General features: G+C 44.4%; 1 protein-coding gene across 8 annotated transcripts in view; it reads right to left on the bottom strand.

The window, feature by feature from the left end:
- The window catches only part of LOC122786316 (adhesion G protein-coupled receptor B2-like), a 38208-nt gene that overhangs the window by 15015 nt on the left and 7936 nt on the right, over positions 1-15257 (bottom strand). For 5 of the 8 annotated variants that reach the window (XM_044052527.1, XM_044052530.1, XM_044052531.1 and 2 more), the window contains exons 7-14: positions 13743-13841; positions 11858-11957; positions 11216-11287; positions 9040-9132; positions 6282-6321; positions 4457-4629; positions 3633-4322; positions 1140-1175 (exon numbers count right to left, since the gene is read on the bottom strand). In XM_044052527.1, coding sequence (XP_043908462.1) covers positions 1140-1175; positions 3633-4322; positions 4457-4629; positions 6282-6321; positions 9040-9132; positions 11216-11287; positions 11858-11957; positions 13743-13841 — 1303 coding nt within the window. The remainder of the gene's footprint in view (positions 1-1139; positions 1176-3632; positions 4323-4456; positions 4630-6281; positions 6322-9039; positions 9133-11215; positions 11288-11857; positions 11958-13742; positions 13842-15257) is intronic. The other 3 variants (XM_044052528.1, XM_044052534.1, XM_044052529.1) reach the window with 2 other exon arrangements.

Raw genomic sequence — 15257 nt, 5'->3', positions numbered from 1 at the left:
TGACCTTGTCTTAAGTCTTCAAACCTACAAATGACAGACTGCATAAAGTTTAAGGGACACTCAGTGACACAAAGGCAAATGGTGGCATCAGGGTTATCTAAGCTTGGGTTAGAGAGTAGTATTTAAAGTAGAAAGAAAAACATTACTGACACTAGAAGACTATTTCAGATTAAAGTCTATTTTAGGTTAATTTCTAAGGGACGAGGCAAGCAAATTCAATTCAAAAAACATGGTGGCTAATGCTTTTACCTTCCATTTAATTATGGAAGTGTACTCTTTTTTTTTTCTCCACTTATTTCACTGATTCAATCTCTTTCTCAGATGTCAGCAGCTAATTGACGAGAAAAGAGTTGCTTTCCTTGCTCATGCAGTGGCCACTTGCGACTCCCAGTAAAGTTGCCACATCACCAAAATGAAAAGCGATGGTCACGGTTAGTCGTTCGTCACCACTCATACCCTCTGTATGCACGTGTATACAGTGTGTGCATGGTGGGAGGTGAATGTCCAGTCTTTACAATGCATTAAATGTCACTGAAATCGCAAAAAAAAAGAAGAAGGAAAATTTGCGGTACAATTATTTTACTCTTATTTGTACTTTGATGGAGACTGGAGATTCCCAGGACACCCAGCTCGTTCTGACAGAAAAAAAAACATACTCGCACACTGCCAACCCAAATAACTCCAACAGTTTCAACCAGCCAATTAACTCAGACCACATACACGTCTATCGAGAACTACATTACTTTGACTCATTCAGACACAGAAAGCTCTCTCCTTTGCTGTTTCTTCAACCAGGACCCTGACAATAATATAGAAACATAATTTGGTTTAATCGAGATGTTTTTGTCTCCATGACTATGAGATTGATTGACACAAGCGTTCACTCAGCGATGCAGACGATAGATCGATAGATAGATAGATAGATAGAGGGTCGTTTTAAGGCCAATGTTGGAGAAACAGCACACTGCGTGAAGAAGGTCTGACACAGTTCACTGTTCTAAGAGCGGGGGGAGACACAGATGCGAAGGGGGAGGGGGTTTAGCGATGATTTTTGCTCCTCTATGTGTTACTCAAGTCCTGGCAGAAGCACAAGAAAGCAGAGGCAGGCTGATGACAGGGTGTGAGGTAACAGATCTTACCTCAAAGTCCAGCTCAGAGTACCGTACTCTTTTCCTCTGGAAGAGGATGGGGGCAGGGGAGAGAAGGGAAAGCATCAATGACCACCCCTTGACCACTATTGAACTTAAGATTGTCTCTATTTCAGTCGCTCTGTGGAGCCATTGTTCAAGAACAAGAAAACTGCTAATATGCACTGGATGCCAAACATGATACGGATACACTTGCAGCTGTCAAAGCAAATTGCACATTATTCCCTACGTTTTTTTTTTGTAATAAGATTAGTGAAGTGGAATAACTTGATTGAAGATTGAAATAATAATTTCTCGGCTCACATAGTCTCAAAGATAATCATTACGACCTCAGCATAAATCACCCTCGGCTATCTTTTGAGAATTTGTCGGGAAATTTGTTGGGAAATTTGTTGGGACATTGTTCTTATTAAAAGAGCCGCGTCAAAGGCATGAGGAATGTTTTCCATCTTCTAATCTCATTTGGATCCCATCTCCCTTCTTATGTGCCTCCATAGTGAATGGCACACGAGCCGCCAATTTAAAAGCTGCAGACATTTCCACTTCATCTGGCCCTGACACTGCAGTGAATTACATCCCATTTCTGTCTTCCTTTCTGGCTTTCGCTGTCTGCCAGATTTGCATTTGGCAGAGAGAAGGGCTGCTCCCCACAGTTAGTTAAAAGCTGTATGCATTCTCTGAAAGGCCACAGTTTGCTGATCTGACACTACAGCGGCCAGGCTTTTTAAAAGGCAAAGGCATGCAAACAGACAGAGAGGTGCGTTTCTCTCCGAGGCGTCCTCTCCACCGAGGGAATTCACCTACGACTGCCTTAAAAACAACGCAACTAGCGCTCCCTCCCGGAGAGAAATCCTTACCTGAAACAGAGAGATTCCGTGATTCCCTTTGCGTTGTGTTATGGAAGACATGCAACATGCATATACATAATAAAGTATATTGCATGTTTGGTGGGGGACACACATAAAACAGTCATTAACCCACTCATACACAATTCATAGAGAATGCCTTGTTCTGCCAAGAATGATCCTTGTTAATACAGCGGCATGACGGTTCTAAAAAGAACACTCAGCAACGCACGCACAAGTTCTTCTTAGTTATTTCGCTTCTTAGTTAAAATTGTATAATAACCTTAAAGCCAGCTCCCTACTAATTGATGAGTGGTCAATATATCCCGAGAACCTGCCTTTTTCGAGCTTTGACTGAGTACGTTTGAATTCAAATTCCTAGGCGTGTGACTCAAAATCGACAGCATCAACTGTGGGTAAATTAGCGTCGGCGTGTTTGAACCCGGGGAGTAAAACACAGCTGTGATTTAATCTCGAGAGGCATGCGCCGATATCCATCTCCAAAAATCTGGCATATTCAAACGCGGGCGAAATTACAGCGGTAAATTACATTCCACAGGTTTCTCTGCAGAGGTTTCTTTAGTATTCATGAGTGCACTCGTGGCTCTTCTGACAGTGATTTTTTTATGAGTTCTAATGACTCGTCCTTAACGTCCTCAGCTCTAAATTAAGCATCTGCACTTTTCAGTGAAAGTATCCTCTCCATCTCTTTAATCAACCTTGTGAGTCAGCAAGATGCCACTGGGGGAAGATCTACTGTGTGTGTGTGTGTGTGTGTAAAATTAAGGTGGACTGACATTCAACAGGAGTATTTCCTCTGATCCCCCTCTCTCAGTCCATCTGCTCTGCCACCTTGTACGGTTAGGAGGGTCTCTCACTCTCTCTCTCACTGGATTGGCTTCCATTCATATGCACAGCCTAAACAAAGTGCTATCACTAACCTTAACTATAACCAGTTCACATCTAAACCTAACCTTAACCTAACCACAATTCAAATAGCTCTAAACTTAACCAGTTCCGGAGAAATGAGAAATAATCCTGCCTTATTGGCACCAGATTTCTCCATGGCGACTAAAGGTTCTATCAAGTCCAGTGTTCATGCGCACGTGCACACACGCACACACGCACACACTCTAACACACACACACACTCTAAACTGAGAAGCTGTCCATCAGTACGAGACTAACTCTTTATGACACCTTCAGTCTCAGTCAACAACAGCAAAAAAATACTCATCTTAAAACATTGTAAAGGACATCTACACTGTAGCATGCTCAGCATATGGTGAAAACTGTATACTGTGTGTGATTCGATGACTCGTGCTTATGCAGTGACATGGATGTCAGCCACTGACTACGCTGTTTTAGAGACACCGCTATGTGACGCAAGTTATTCCATTGTCTTTTTCTCAAGGTCAAAAGAGAGTTTTTTTTTTTTTTATAAATGTGCGTTTGCGACAAATGAACTTGGTTTTATTCAGAATATTTCTGTAGTGTTCTTCTATTCATCAGTCCGACCCTGCATCTACTACAACACCACTACACCCAGCACCTAAACCCATAAGGTTGTGTGAAAAGTGGACGAAGCGTCAGTGACGTTGGGAACTTTTTCTTCCCTCAGCCCTCAACCTCTCACCCACCTCCAGGGATCCTGCTGAGAGGCTGGTGTTGGTGTTGGTGCTGCCCAGGTTACGCGGCAGGGTCCTGGTTTTCTCCGCTGTACTTCCCCCCGTCAGAATCTGTCTGACTGATGGCCTCTGACTCGGCTTCACCTGCAGTGAATGCCCGTGGTTGTGCATGTGTCCGCTGTGGGAGTGTACAAAACCACCCTGAGGCATAATGTGGCCATGCCCATGGGGCATGGTTTTGACAGTACCGTATGAGCGGTTGAGGTTCATGGCAATGTTAATGTTGCCCACACCGGACGGCACAAAGTCCACTGGGTAGGCCTCGCTCTCAGCCGGGTGGAGGGTCATAGGGGAGGGAGGCGGTGGGAAGGGAGGATCTTCAACTGTGATGTTGAGAGGCTTGTCCTCACACCCTAGGCCCAGGCCTCCTTGGGAGGTGGGTGCTGGGGGCTTGAGACTGACTGTCCTGCGAGGTAAGACCATGTAGTCTCCCTCTCCTCCTCCACTGCCTCCACTCCCAGCACTTCCGTCCTGGGAATTGTTGGAGGAAGCAGGGGGGCGTGCCCAGCCCAGGCTGCTCTCCGTGCACAGATAGATTGGAGCACCACTGCGCTGCTGCCCCTGCTGTCTCTGCTGATCCACATTCACCTCCTTCTTTAGAGGCGTCTCACTCAGCTCATTGAGGCCTCCTAGTGGCGGCACCTTTGGGGAAAACAAAAAAAAACCAAAACAGTGGAAAAGTGACAATAAAATCATCACTGATCTTGCATTTCCCCCCCTCGGAGCTCTATAATGACTCTACCATTTCTCAGCCAGTATAAACGTCAGTTGTGTACCTGTACAATGAGATTAGGAGGGGGAATATTCCCGGGGAGGGAGCTGAAATTTACTCCAACTCCCCCCTCCTGATGAGCTGCCAGCTTGGGATCGTCCTCATCGTCCAGCGAGATGCGGGAAAGGGTCCCGGTGATGGTGGCCGGGTTACAAGTGTTGACTTCCTTGAAAATGACTGGAGGAAGATACACGTGGAGAGAAGGGAAGCCACAGAGGCAGGGAGAGGAAACAGGGAAGCGGCAGGTGTCGTGGTGGTTGGTGAGAAGGGAACGAGTAAACAGAGGCGAAAGATGGGGCAGAATGAATAAAGTGAAAGGAATGATTATCAAAAATGGTGATGAATTTATACAATAAATGCCGAACAGCAGGCAGGTGACAAAGCAGCATCAGCGAAACACACATGTGGCAGGAATTATTCCAATATTAAAGACTGTTAATGGAGCTGTGAGACCACATGGAAAGTTTTTTGGGCTTATATGGCTCAGTGTAACTAATATGAGTTTTGTCTCTGACACTGTGACCTTAAGTCGATGCCCCATCTTGAAGATTTGCTGGTGAGCCAGGATTTTTATTAGCCGGGAAAAAAAAGAAAGAGCCTCACACTGCAAACTGCTGTGCGACTCAAATGAAATGGAGCCAAATTCCCCTCGCTGCCGACCGAGTACTGTCCCATATCTCGCTCACCAGCTTATTACTCACATATCAGTGAGAGTCTGTGTTTATGTGCTACAATGTGTGTGTGCATTTCTGAGTTTATTTATTTATACAGAAAATACTTACATGTTCAGAATGATAATAATAATACTAATAACAACAATAATAAAAAAGATTGCTTGAAAAGCTACTGAAAATGACACAGTTTGACATGCTAATGAGACACAATGCTTGATCACAACTATTATCTATTATCTGTTATCACAATCACACACGCACACTGAACCATCTGGGTATTCATGCTCGATATCATGCTGTTTCTGTCACCAGACGGGGAATCATTATTTACACCACACTCCATAAATCCAATTCTAGACCAAGCCTGGGATACACAGACTGTTCTCCTGTAGACTGAGTGGATGCTGTCATACGTCATGCTACACATTCAGATCAGAGACTGAAGCTAGATGTCTGCGTCCCTTCTGTGTTGGGGACGTGAAAGGACAGGACAGAGCGGTGTAGTTCTCATCTGCATCCAACAGTTGAGGGCCATAAAATCCCCTATAGACCAATCCGACAGTTGTTTTATGCAGTGGGTTTGAGTTTGAAGTCAAGAACTGGTTCTTGAGTTCCAGCAACAACCCGGATTCATCTATAGGGACTACTAAAAAGGCTTAGGAAACGACCAGGCAGTGTGATGTAGGTCATTTAGGTGCTCAACTTACATGGGTGTCCTCTCTCTGCAAGGGTGGAGCGGGGGGGAAGTGATGGTGTGTTAATACCTTAAAGCACAACATAAACTATTTTCTGTTCACATTTTAACAACACCTTTCATCGACAGCCAGCGATTCAGGTTTGGACACACTGAGGAGTGTTATTATCATGCACAATTAAACACAGCCTCGTCGGAACATATGCTCGCTGAACGAACACTTACTGGGCAGCGTCGGTGTGATTGATAAGGCATAATAATTTGCGCACAACTGTACCGAGATGTCATTGCGTCGGCATGCACGGCAGTAAAATAAAGAGTGGAACAACCTTCCCGTTGCATAATCTGCAATGCTAACCCTGTGCTGGACAAATTAAGTTAAAACAAAGAAAGAAAGAAAGAAAAGGAAGACAAATGGGAGAGAGGGGGGAAAGAGAAATCAAGTGGAAGGGATTGCTCACCTGTTTGACATGCCAAGTCCACATCCTTCTCAAAATCCGTCTGGGGGAAGGGAGGCGGGACAGGAAGAGAGGAAATACAATGTGTTAAATACATTATATTAGCATGGCAGTAGCAGCAGTATTGGATCAGGCAGCCAGATGAATGACTGGATCTCAAATGGTTATGCTGTATTCAATGACTCTGATGCTCTAATGTGACTACAAAAGAGGACTGGGATCTGTTGCCATGGTGACAGTCAATTAGAAATGCCAACTATGCATGAGAACAAAACAATATGTCTCTTTTTTTCTTTTCTTTTTAGTCACACCAGTTAACACATCTTTCTAGCTGCAAGAACAGAGGATAAAGAGTAAACTGTATACATGAGGGCAAAGAAGCTCCGATGTGCATGACTTCATAGCAGCAGATCCACAGATACACACTTTGAGATCTACACAATATCCAAGCTACTATAAACTTTGCTATTCACAGATAATATAGCAATACTTTTCAACGTATTCACACCACAAACATTCACACAACACCGATTTTATGTAGATTATGAGCAAGTGCACAAACAAACACGTTTATTTTATAATTTGATCTAGGTTTTACTTCACAAATGCAGCGTGGCAGCATCTTAAACGGCCACCGCGCAAGACTTTTCCAAAGTTTAGTGAAAGTGAAGCTCATTGCTATTCAGTCGCGGTCCTCCCTCTTCTCACCACAGAGCTTCCTCCTGGTCCTCGGTGGGATTCACTTACAAAAGCCTTTGTTTGGATAATAAACTACAGATTTTAGACAGTTTGGGCACACCACAGTGGCAGTGGGAAGAGAAAGGGGGAAATGAAGAACTGAGAGAGAGAGAGAGAGAAGGACAGAATATGTAAAGGTCTCAGAGCAGTGGAGGAGCTCTTAGTATACGCAAATCACTGGGAGCACCGTAAACGGGTCTAAATGAATGAATGAGGATATGAAAGAAATCTCTCTCTCTCTCTCCATTCCAAATTGAACTAAACAAATCCATCACGCGCTCCATGAACGAGTTCACAAATTATGCGTAGTGAGACATCAACGACAAGAACAGTTTGATTAAAAAAAGGGGGAACGCGGTCCGGTGTAATATGCAGCACTTTTTTGTCTTACCTTGCAGCATTTCGAGCAGCGGCGTCTATCTACACACACTGTAATTACACTTACATTTAAAGGTGCAATGTGTAAACAAAGGCAACACAGAACTCGATACAATATTGTCTGTTTTGGTTCAGGTGGTTTTCAAAAATGAGTTTTTGTACAGGATACGCAGACAAGATATACTGTAGCGTGATCATTAGTTACAGATATGACAGTGGCATTGATCCTCTATTGTGTCTCTCAGAATTCAGGTGTCAGGATATTGTTTTACAGAGTGCACCTTTTTCCTAACACACGACTAACCATGAATGACTAATGTCGGGGTTTTTTGTGGGTGACATACTGGTTGGTTGCTGATGTGGTTGTGGTTGTGGTTATGAGCATGGCTGTGGGTATTGTTCAGGAGTGCGTGGGTGACAGCGTGGCTGTGGTCTAGCCCGGCGTTGTGGTTGCTGTGGGGCAGACTGAGGTAACAGCCTGGCTGGCATGCCAGCTGGCACGGCGGGGGGAGAGGCAGAGGGTGGCACGCCGAGCTGCACAGGGTTGTGCCGTAATGTGGAGAACCACACTGTCGCCCACAGTAGCTCACGCTTGGACATTTCTGATGGTTTAAAAGAAACGAATGGAAGACATGGAGTTGGAATGGGAGGGACGACACGAGAGCAGTGCTGTAGAGGGGGAGCGCGGAGATCATACGGGAGATTAATGGTGATGACGATGCGTCCTGAAGGCAACCTCTGAATTATCTATCACAATGAATGTTCTCCAGAGAATTGTGCATAATGTGCTCGTCTTCGTCGAAGCAACGCCACATTTCAACCAAAAACCTGGAGCAAACAAGGTTTTACGAACTGTTCTCCGAGTACAATAGTCGTCATGGCGACTAGCCAACACTGAGAGCCGTGCGATAATGATACATTTAAGTGAAAATTGAATCGAATCCGATCCAACGCAGCGCTCCTCTCGGTTATGAGAGCGGAGACAGGAATGTGTCATAATGAGGTCCCCGTGCAGAATGATGGCTCCAAAGTTTAATCTTGAAAACCTCGGAGGGGCTTTCAGAAAGCCATAATCGTTACAGCAAACAGGTCTGAGGGAGAAATAAAAGGAGGGCTGTGTGAGAGTCGCTCACGCTCTCGGAGTCGCGGTGTGACTGCGCCGACACTGCCAGGGCAGTTCAAGTCTGTGTGATTTATCAAACTCTTAACCACATTTGGAACATGTACAATAACCTTAGAGGACTGCTATGCTCTTCCAATAAAGACAAAGGACTTCAAAAGTAAATCTGAAAGTGGAAGTTGTTTGTTTCTGGTCATGCATAAAGTCCACGGGGTCAGTGTTGACCGTCAGCACGATGCTTTTTCAGAAATATCAGTTGACAACTTTTTATGACGTTGTGTCACTTAAGGAAGTCAGTCTCCAAGCTACATTTTCTATGGGAAATGCAGTCAAAACATGTTTTGGAAAGAAAAAGATACAACATTAGAAAAACAATAGTGAATATGTGTTATGGATGGCAATAGCAGAAGAGAAAAGAAAGCAACCATGCATGTTTCAAAGCAAGTTGTACCCATGGAACTCTCCCACCTGGGCAATGTTAGTCTGAGACGAACACAATGTGGGATGAAATGGAATACTATTCACCATGATCTGCACCTGTCCATTCTTGCAGGAGTCTGGCGAGTTTTCGCTGTCGTCTTTACACCCCCCCATCCGACAGCGCACTGCGTCCTGCACCTGAAGTAACGAGAGTGAGGAGGAATTCAAAGAAAAAGAACGTACAAGGACACAGGAGGTAAATGCCGGATTTTATATGTTCTTCTTATATTCCATTTCTATCTGTGCCGTTACGGATGCTCAGCGAACAGAGACAATGTGTGAAAATTGCAGTGGCTGGATCGCCGCAGTCTTCACAAATCAGCTCAGCTCAAATAGAGCTCAGCCCTTTCTTTGCTTACATAACCGTCAGTAAAAGCGATATAAAGTAGAGAACACACAGCGGCATTTCAAAGTGTCCCGTTTGAGCTTTGTGAGATCAGTGGCACATGGTCCCAATTAAAAGCAACAGCACAGCATATAGACGTTCTGACCTCGAAGCCTTTTCAGCTTCATATAGTCTTTCTTAATCTTCCTCCATGTCAAAAAGGACTGGCGACTGAGATTCTCCCCCCCCGTCCCCCGCCCCTATCACGCTCTGTATTACAGATACACTGGTTACTTGCAACATCATTTCTCAATGCTGCTTCTGTCAAATCCCATAACAATCACACACGGCGTGGAAGGAGCGCTCGTGTAAGGAGAGCGGCTGACAGCGTTTTCCCTTCCACTGTGATGGTTGTGTGTTACAAATGAGCGGAGTGGAGAATCATCCGTGTCTGATTAATACTGCATGGGCTGGCGTATCGCTTCCATTGTTTCCTTTTACACATTTTCCTTTCCTTTATGTCTACACTCATATTCATTGGCATTTGTTCCTCATTTACCATGAGTTTACGTGTGTGTGTATTGGCACTCAATACAGCTCGCTCTGACTTCAAAGTGAGGAGACTCTCCACCTTCCTCTCGATTTCCTCCTCCCCTACGATCATCCCCTACTTCTCTCTTGAATCACGTACCTTTTTCCCACAGATCTCTGCATGTTATTACTCTTCCCTTTCCACATGCCTCACTTAAGTCTCTCCCTCACACACACTCTTCCCCCCCTCTCTCTCACAATATGCCTCTGCTTTTCACATCTCCCCGTTGTTTTTCCCTCTCCCTCCTGCTGCCTCCTAATCACAACAACTCTGACGTCACACCTGTTCCTTCACTCAACTCGCCTCGACTGATCTCAGCGGGCTGGCTGTGCCACCGCAGTCCTTTCATACTCCGCTGCACCTTACATGCTGTTGGAGCCACAGAGGAGCTCGACATCCTTGCTTGCCGGGATGTTTAGTGTACTTCATGTAGTACCACACTTTCTTTCTCTTAGTTTTGCACTGTAATGCTTCCCCCTCCCTCCTTCCTTCCACCTCTCTCTCACCAACGTTGTTCTGCAGCGACATAGGATTTACGCTCAGTAAAGTCTCTCGCTGGGGATTTTCATACATTTGCAATAAATAATTCCTGGATTTACTGTACCCTGATCCCCGCTGCTTTTGTGTTATTGATTTAATGCAGCTAAGCATTCCCGGCCCTTTAAAAATTCACTTACACAGTGCAGTGCATTCAATATCATAATGATCTCTTGGATGTAGGCACAGCAGTGCCAAGTGTACATGTATCAGCAGCCGAAGACACATTTACAGTTACGGAAAACTGATGTCACTGTAAATCCATTGATGTAGCTGGTGTAAACCTAGTGTGTGTGTGTGTGTCGGCGTGTGTGTAAATGTGTGTCTCGGGGACATTAATATATGTGTGCAGTGCTGTATGTGCATAATGAGTTCAAATTTCAGCACTCCTAAGGGTGCGGCAAAGTCTGTGGCAAACAGACACTTGGGGGGTATTAGTTGGGGGACTTATCATCTTATTCCATCCAGCATCTTTGTAAGCTCCTTAAAGCAGCCTTGGATGAGACGGACAATGGCACACTATCATACTGTATTATGACGAAGAAGCGACCGCGACGCAGGACACGAATTCCAGGGCTAATCCGTCTAGAGTCTGATCCGCTTGTGATCTGCCGCGACTTCAGAAATGATCTGCGACCTAAACGTGACATTTTCTGAACACCTGTCAACACCTGAGTGAGTGAGTGAGTGAGTGCTCTTGAGGTCAGAATTACACATGTATGATTTCAGCTCTGTCTGCTTAACAGAGGGCCAGACGCTGGACTCACCTCTCGGCGCATCGCACAGTGGACGGTGATGATGACGCAGCCTTGAACGGAGTCAAAGACGGCAAACAGGACCTGAAGAGACAAAGGACATCTATTACTGCGCGTCTGTTTCAACGACGAGAACGCTTCACAAACAACGGCGCTCCCATACACACGTCATACATCATGTCAAGGTGAAAGTCAAAAAAGAGAAAAGCAGCTTTAATGATGCAATGCTAACTTTTCTGAATATTAAAATTGACCAAAAAAAAAAAGGATGCCAAATAAGTAAAATTCATTTCAAATGTTTATATGGGAAAGCTGACAACCAAATATTGAATTTATATTTAAGTACATCTGATTGTAGCTGTTCTCTCCAGAAGGTGCAACTGGCAACCTAAAATTACCATCACTATTTTTTAGTGGTGATTTTTTTTTTTAATTTTAATCCTGAATCATAAACAAAATAAACAAGTGAATGCACGTCAAATACACACAGCGATGCTTTATTATGCATCACTGGTACATTAATGAGCATCCATAAATGCCAACTCCCCAGAAACCTCGGAGTGCCACCACTATGCTTCTGTCTATATGACTATGTGACTTAATGCAGCTTTTTTTCATGACGGATCACAGAGGTGCGCGTGGGAGACGTCTCACCTGGAAGAGCGTGGAGCGCCGGTCGGTTATGGCCAGCACGGCTGACATCCAGGTTAATGCTAACAGAGGGAGAACCACACAAGAGCTCCAAAGAGAGGCCCTGTCAGAGAAAAAGAAGGAGACAGCGAGAAGGACGGGGAGAGGAGAGGAAAGAAGGGACAAGGGGTTCAGTCTTAAACCAGGCTAGCTATGGTAAGAGTCTCTCTCTCTCTCTCTCTCTCTCTCTTACACGCACACACACACTAGTCACTGGTTGGCAGTTGGCTGATTGTCACACTCAGGTTTCAGACTTAATATTCTAACTGAGAAGTGGAGGGTGATGTGTAATCATGTAGATCATTACGAGACTGACAATTGCTCACAATTACATGGTTGATGCACAGTAAGTGTCATGCTGGCGAACTGAGAGATGACAGGACATTGACAAGTACTGACATGGGGGGGGGGGCTTCTGAGGAGTTTTTGTGTGTGTGTGCATCTGTGTCAGTGACACTAAAGAGTCAGACACCAATTTAAAATGTTCATGCTGTTTGAGCACATATTCATAGGTCTTATAACTGGCAGCGTGGTAGAGGGACAGATCTGTGTGGCTACGCAGCTCAGGTGCACGGCCAAGTGATAATAAAGAAAACCATAGCGCCGAAGCTGTGCTGGTCCTACTGCCTATACATTATGGGAGCACAGTAACACGAGGAATCCAATATGACATGTGAATAGTACACATGATGAGCTTTTAATTTGGAGGAAAATCAATCACATAATTGTTGTGTTTTTCCACATTCTTTTTTTTAACGGAGGTGAGCGCGTTCGGGAAACAGACAGACAAACAGTTCCTTAGCTTTTTAAATGAGTGTACTGTAAGGATAATTACATAATACCTATTTAGTAATTGCCAGGCAGATCCGAGATTACCGGTGATTATATGAAGCACGAATAACGGCCCCGTGTTTTCAGAAGAGACGACATCACAGATAACAAAATATGAGCTTGTTCTACTCTGTTTGTCTGCTTTTCCAAAATAAACAATAGACCATAATGAAAGATCGGCACGAGGGCAGAGTTACGCGGGCGCACAAGAACGCCTGCAGGGCTGAAATTGTGGGATTGTCTTTAATTTTCCTACTTAATACCCCGCAAACATTCCACATAAGGCACTACATGTTGAAGTGGAGGATTTTTTTATTTTTTCCAGAAATTATATGGCCACTAAATATTTTTAGAAAAATGTGGCATCTAACCACAGCCATGCATAATACAGCAAAAATCCTAAGAAAAAGAAAGCTCATAGCAGAAAGACTTATGTTATATATGTATGTTTCCACAGAATACACACTTTTAACTAGCATTGGAAGGTGTTTTATATGTTTATATTACTCCACTGTATTTACATGAACTGGAAATGTAGATACTTAACTGTGTATGTTTGTGTGCATCACACAAAGCAAAGCTTTCCTGGGAATTATGCTGCCCGGCTATGTTAAGCCTCTTCACTACCACACTATACAAACATGGTAAAACAAACTGTAAAGAAGATTTGCAAATACAGTTCGACTTGGGTCAGGTTTGCTCTGTACGACCCGAGCAGAATCCACTTTGGATCTAACTTGCTCTCATTAAATGGTGGCAGCTTCAAGTGCAGGCATTTTTTTTTTTTTTGTTTTCTTTTTATCCAAGCAAGTCTGAATGTCATGCCGCATTGTTACAGACAGCCAGAGATTACACAGATGAAGTGGGAGAGAGAAGATGGAAGCAGATGGAGAGAGGATAATGGAGAGTATTACACAGAGATACGGGAACGGAGATGGCGGGAGATGGGGAGAGAGTGATGGAGAGTCAGCGATGGACAGAGAGGAGAAGGGAGATAGAAAAATGAAGATGGACTAACATGGCGCTGCTGGCAGTCGAGCTGGACATAGCTGTGCTCGAGATCACGCCACACTTGGAGCATTTCAGGAGCAGTCGACTACGCGCATCCGCTGGGATACTTTTGGATATGTGCGCACACACACGCACGCACGCACACACACACACACAAATACATATACAAAACCATGTGGGGAGGAGAGGGAGGAAGTGGAAACACAAGTTCCCGTCGTGACAACAGGTGGATGGGAAAGGTGTCAGGAGTTACAGAAGAACCAAGATTAAAAAACAAACAAAAGAAGAGTGGAAAAATAAACAAGAGAAAATGTGGACAACAAAGAGAGGGAGTGGGAAAAGAAAAAAGGGGGGGGAGAGCGGGGAGGGAGAAAAAGAAAGACAGGCAAATTAAAAACCAGATCATAAAAAGGTAGCAGCAATGAAAAACAGTCGGAATACAAAGGCTGATTCAGAGCAAGTTGAGAGCACATGGAGACGGGACATTTCAATGTTATACGGCAGAGTCATGTGGATTAAAAGATTACAGTGACACAGACAGGAAATACAGCCGGAATCTTATTGCACCACCTCAGTATGCACATGTGTGTGTGTGAGTGAGTGAGAGTGAGAGAGAGAGTTGCTTATCTACACATGTGAGTGCACAATGAAGCTTTGGTTATGTACTCACTATTGACTACTCAGGACATAAAAAGTGTGTGTGTGTGTATGTACTGTAGGCCTATATTGTAGGGGAGAATTATGGGGCCATACAACGGCTACATTAGTGTGTTATCACAGCTCATTGCCTTAGTACCAACCATATCCCCATGGCTCCATAAGGAAATACATTACACACTAATGACAGCCAGTGCTGTGAGCAACAGCGCTGCCCTGTAAGCGCACACTTCCAAGAAACACTCGGATGACACGGAGGTCTTTTCCTGTTACGGAGAGGAAGGCACACTTGTGCGTGTGTGCGAAAAGTGTGTTCGCACACATTAGCAGGTTTAATCTCCGTTGCATCACATGGTCACAAGAGCCAGTCAAGGCCACGGCGAGCCAGTCTGTGGTTTAACTCCTGCAGCTACACACAAAATGTCGATTTGTGCCCAAAACAAAAAAAGAAAAAAAGACAGACATGGAGTGTGGGATTTAATGTGAGACAGAGAAGGCGTGAAGGAGAGCGAGGGGGGAAACAATGGGATCAATAGGTATGGAAATGAACACATGGATTTGTCTGAGAGTGTCGGGGAGATCTTTCTTTGAATTAGCAAACATAGCCGCCAACTGTTTTGAAGCAATACTGTAGGTGGAAGCTTTAAGAGCGCTGTGTGCATAGCATGTGCATGTTTAAGCGAGGTTTAATTTACATAATGTCAGCGTTTGCTGTATGTAATAAGGTTTCCATCTGTCACTGAGCTACATATCCACATTTATGCATGTCACATAAAACTGGGGGGAAATGGATGAGAACTGTAGAAAACGACAGTGACAGACTGCGGAGAGAAAAGTACAGGTGTCTTGTCTGATTGCTGCTAAA

Source organism: Solea senegalensis, linkage group LG20 (assembly GCF_019176455.1).
Source record: "Solea senegalensis isolate Sse05_10M linkage group LG20, IFAPA_SoseM_1, whole genome shotgun sequence".
NCBI lineage: Eukaryota > Metazoa > Chordata > Actinopteri > Pleuronectiformes > Soleidae > Solea > Solea senegalensis.
Note: the sequence above shows the minus strand (reverse complement) of the source record. Positions and strands in the feature narration are given on the sequence as shown.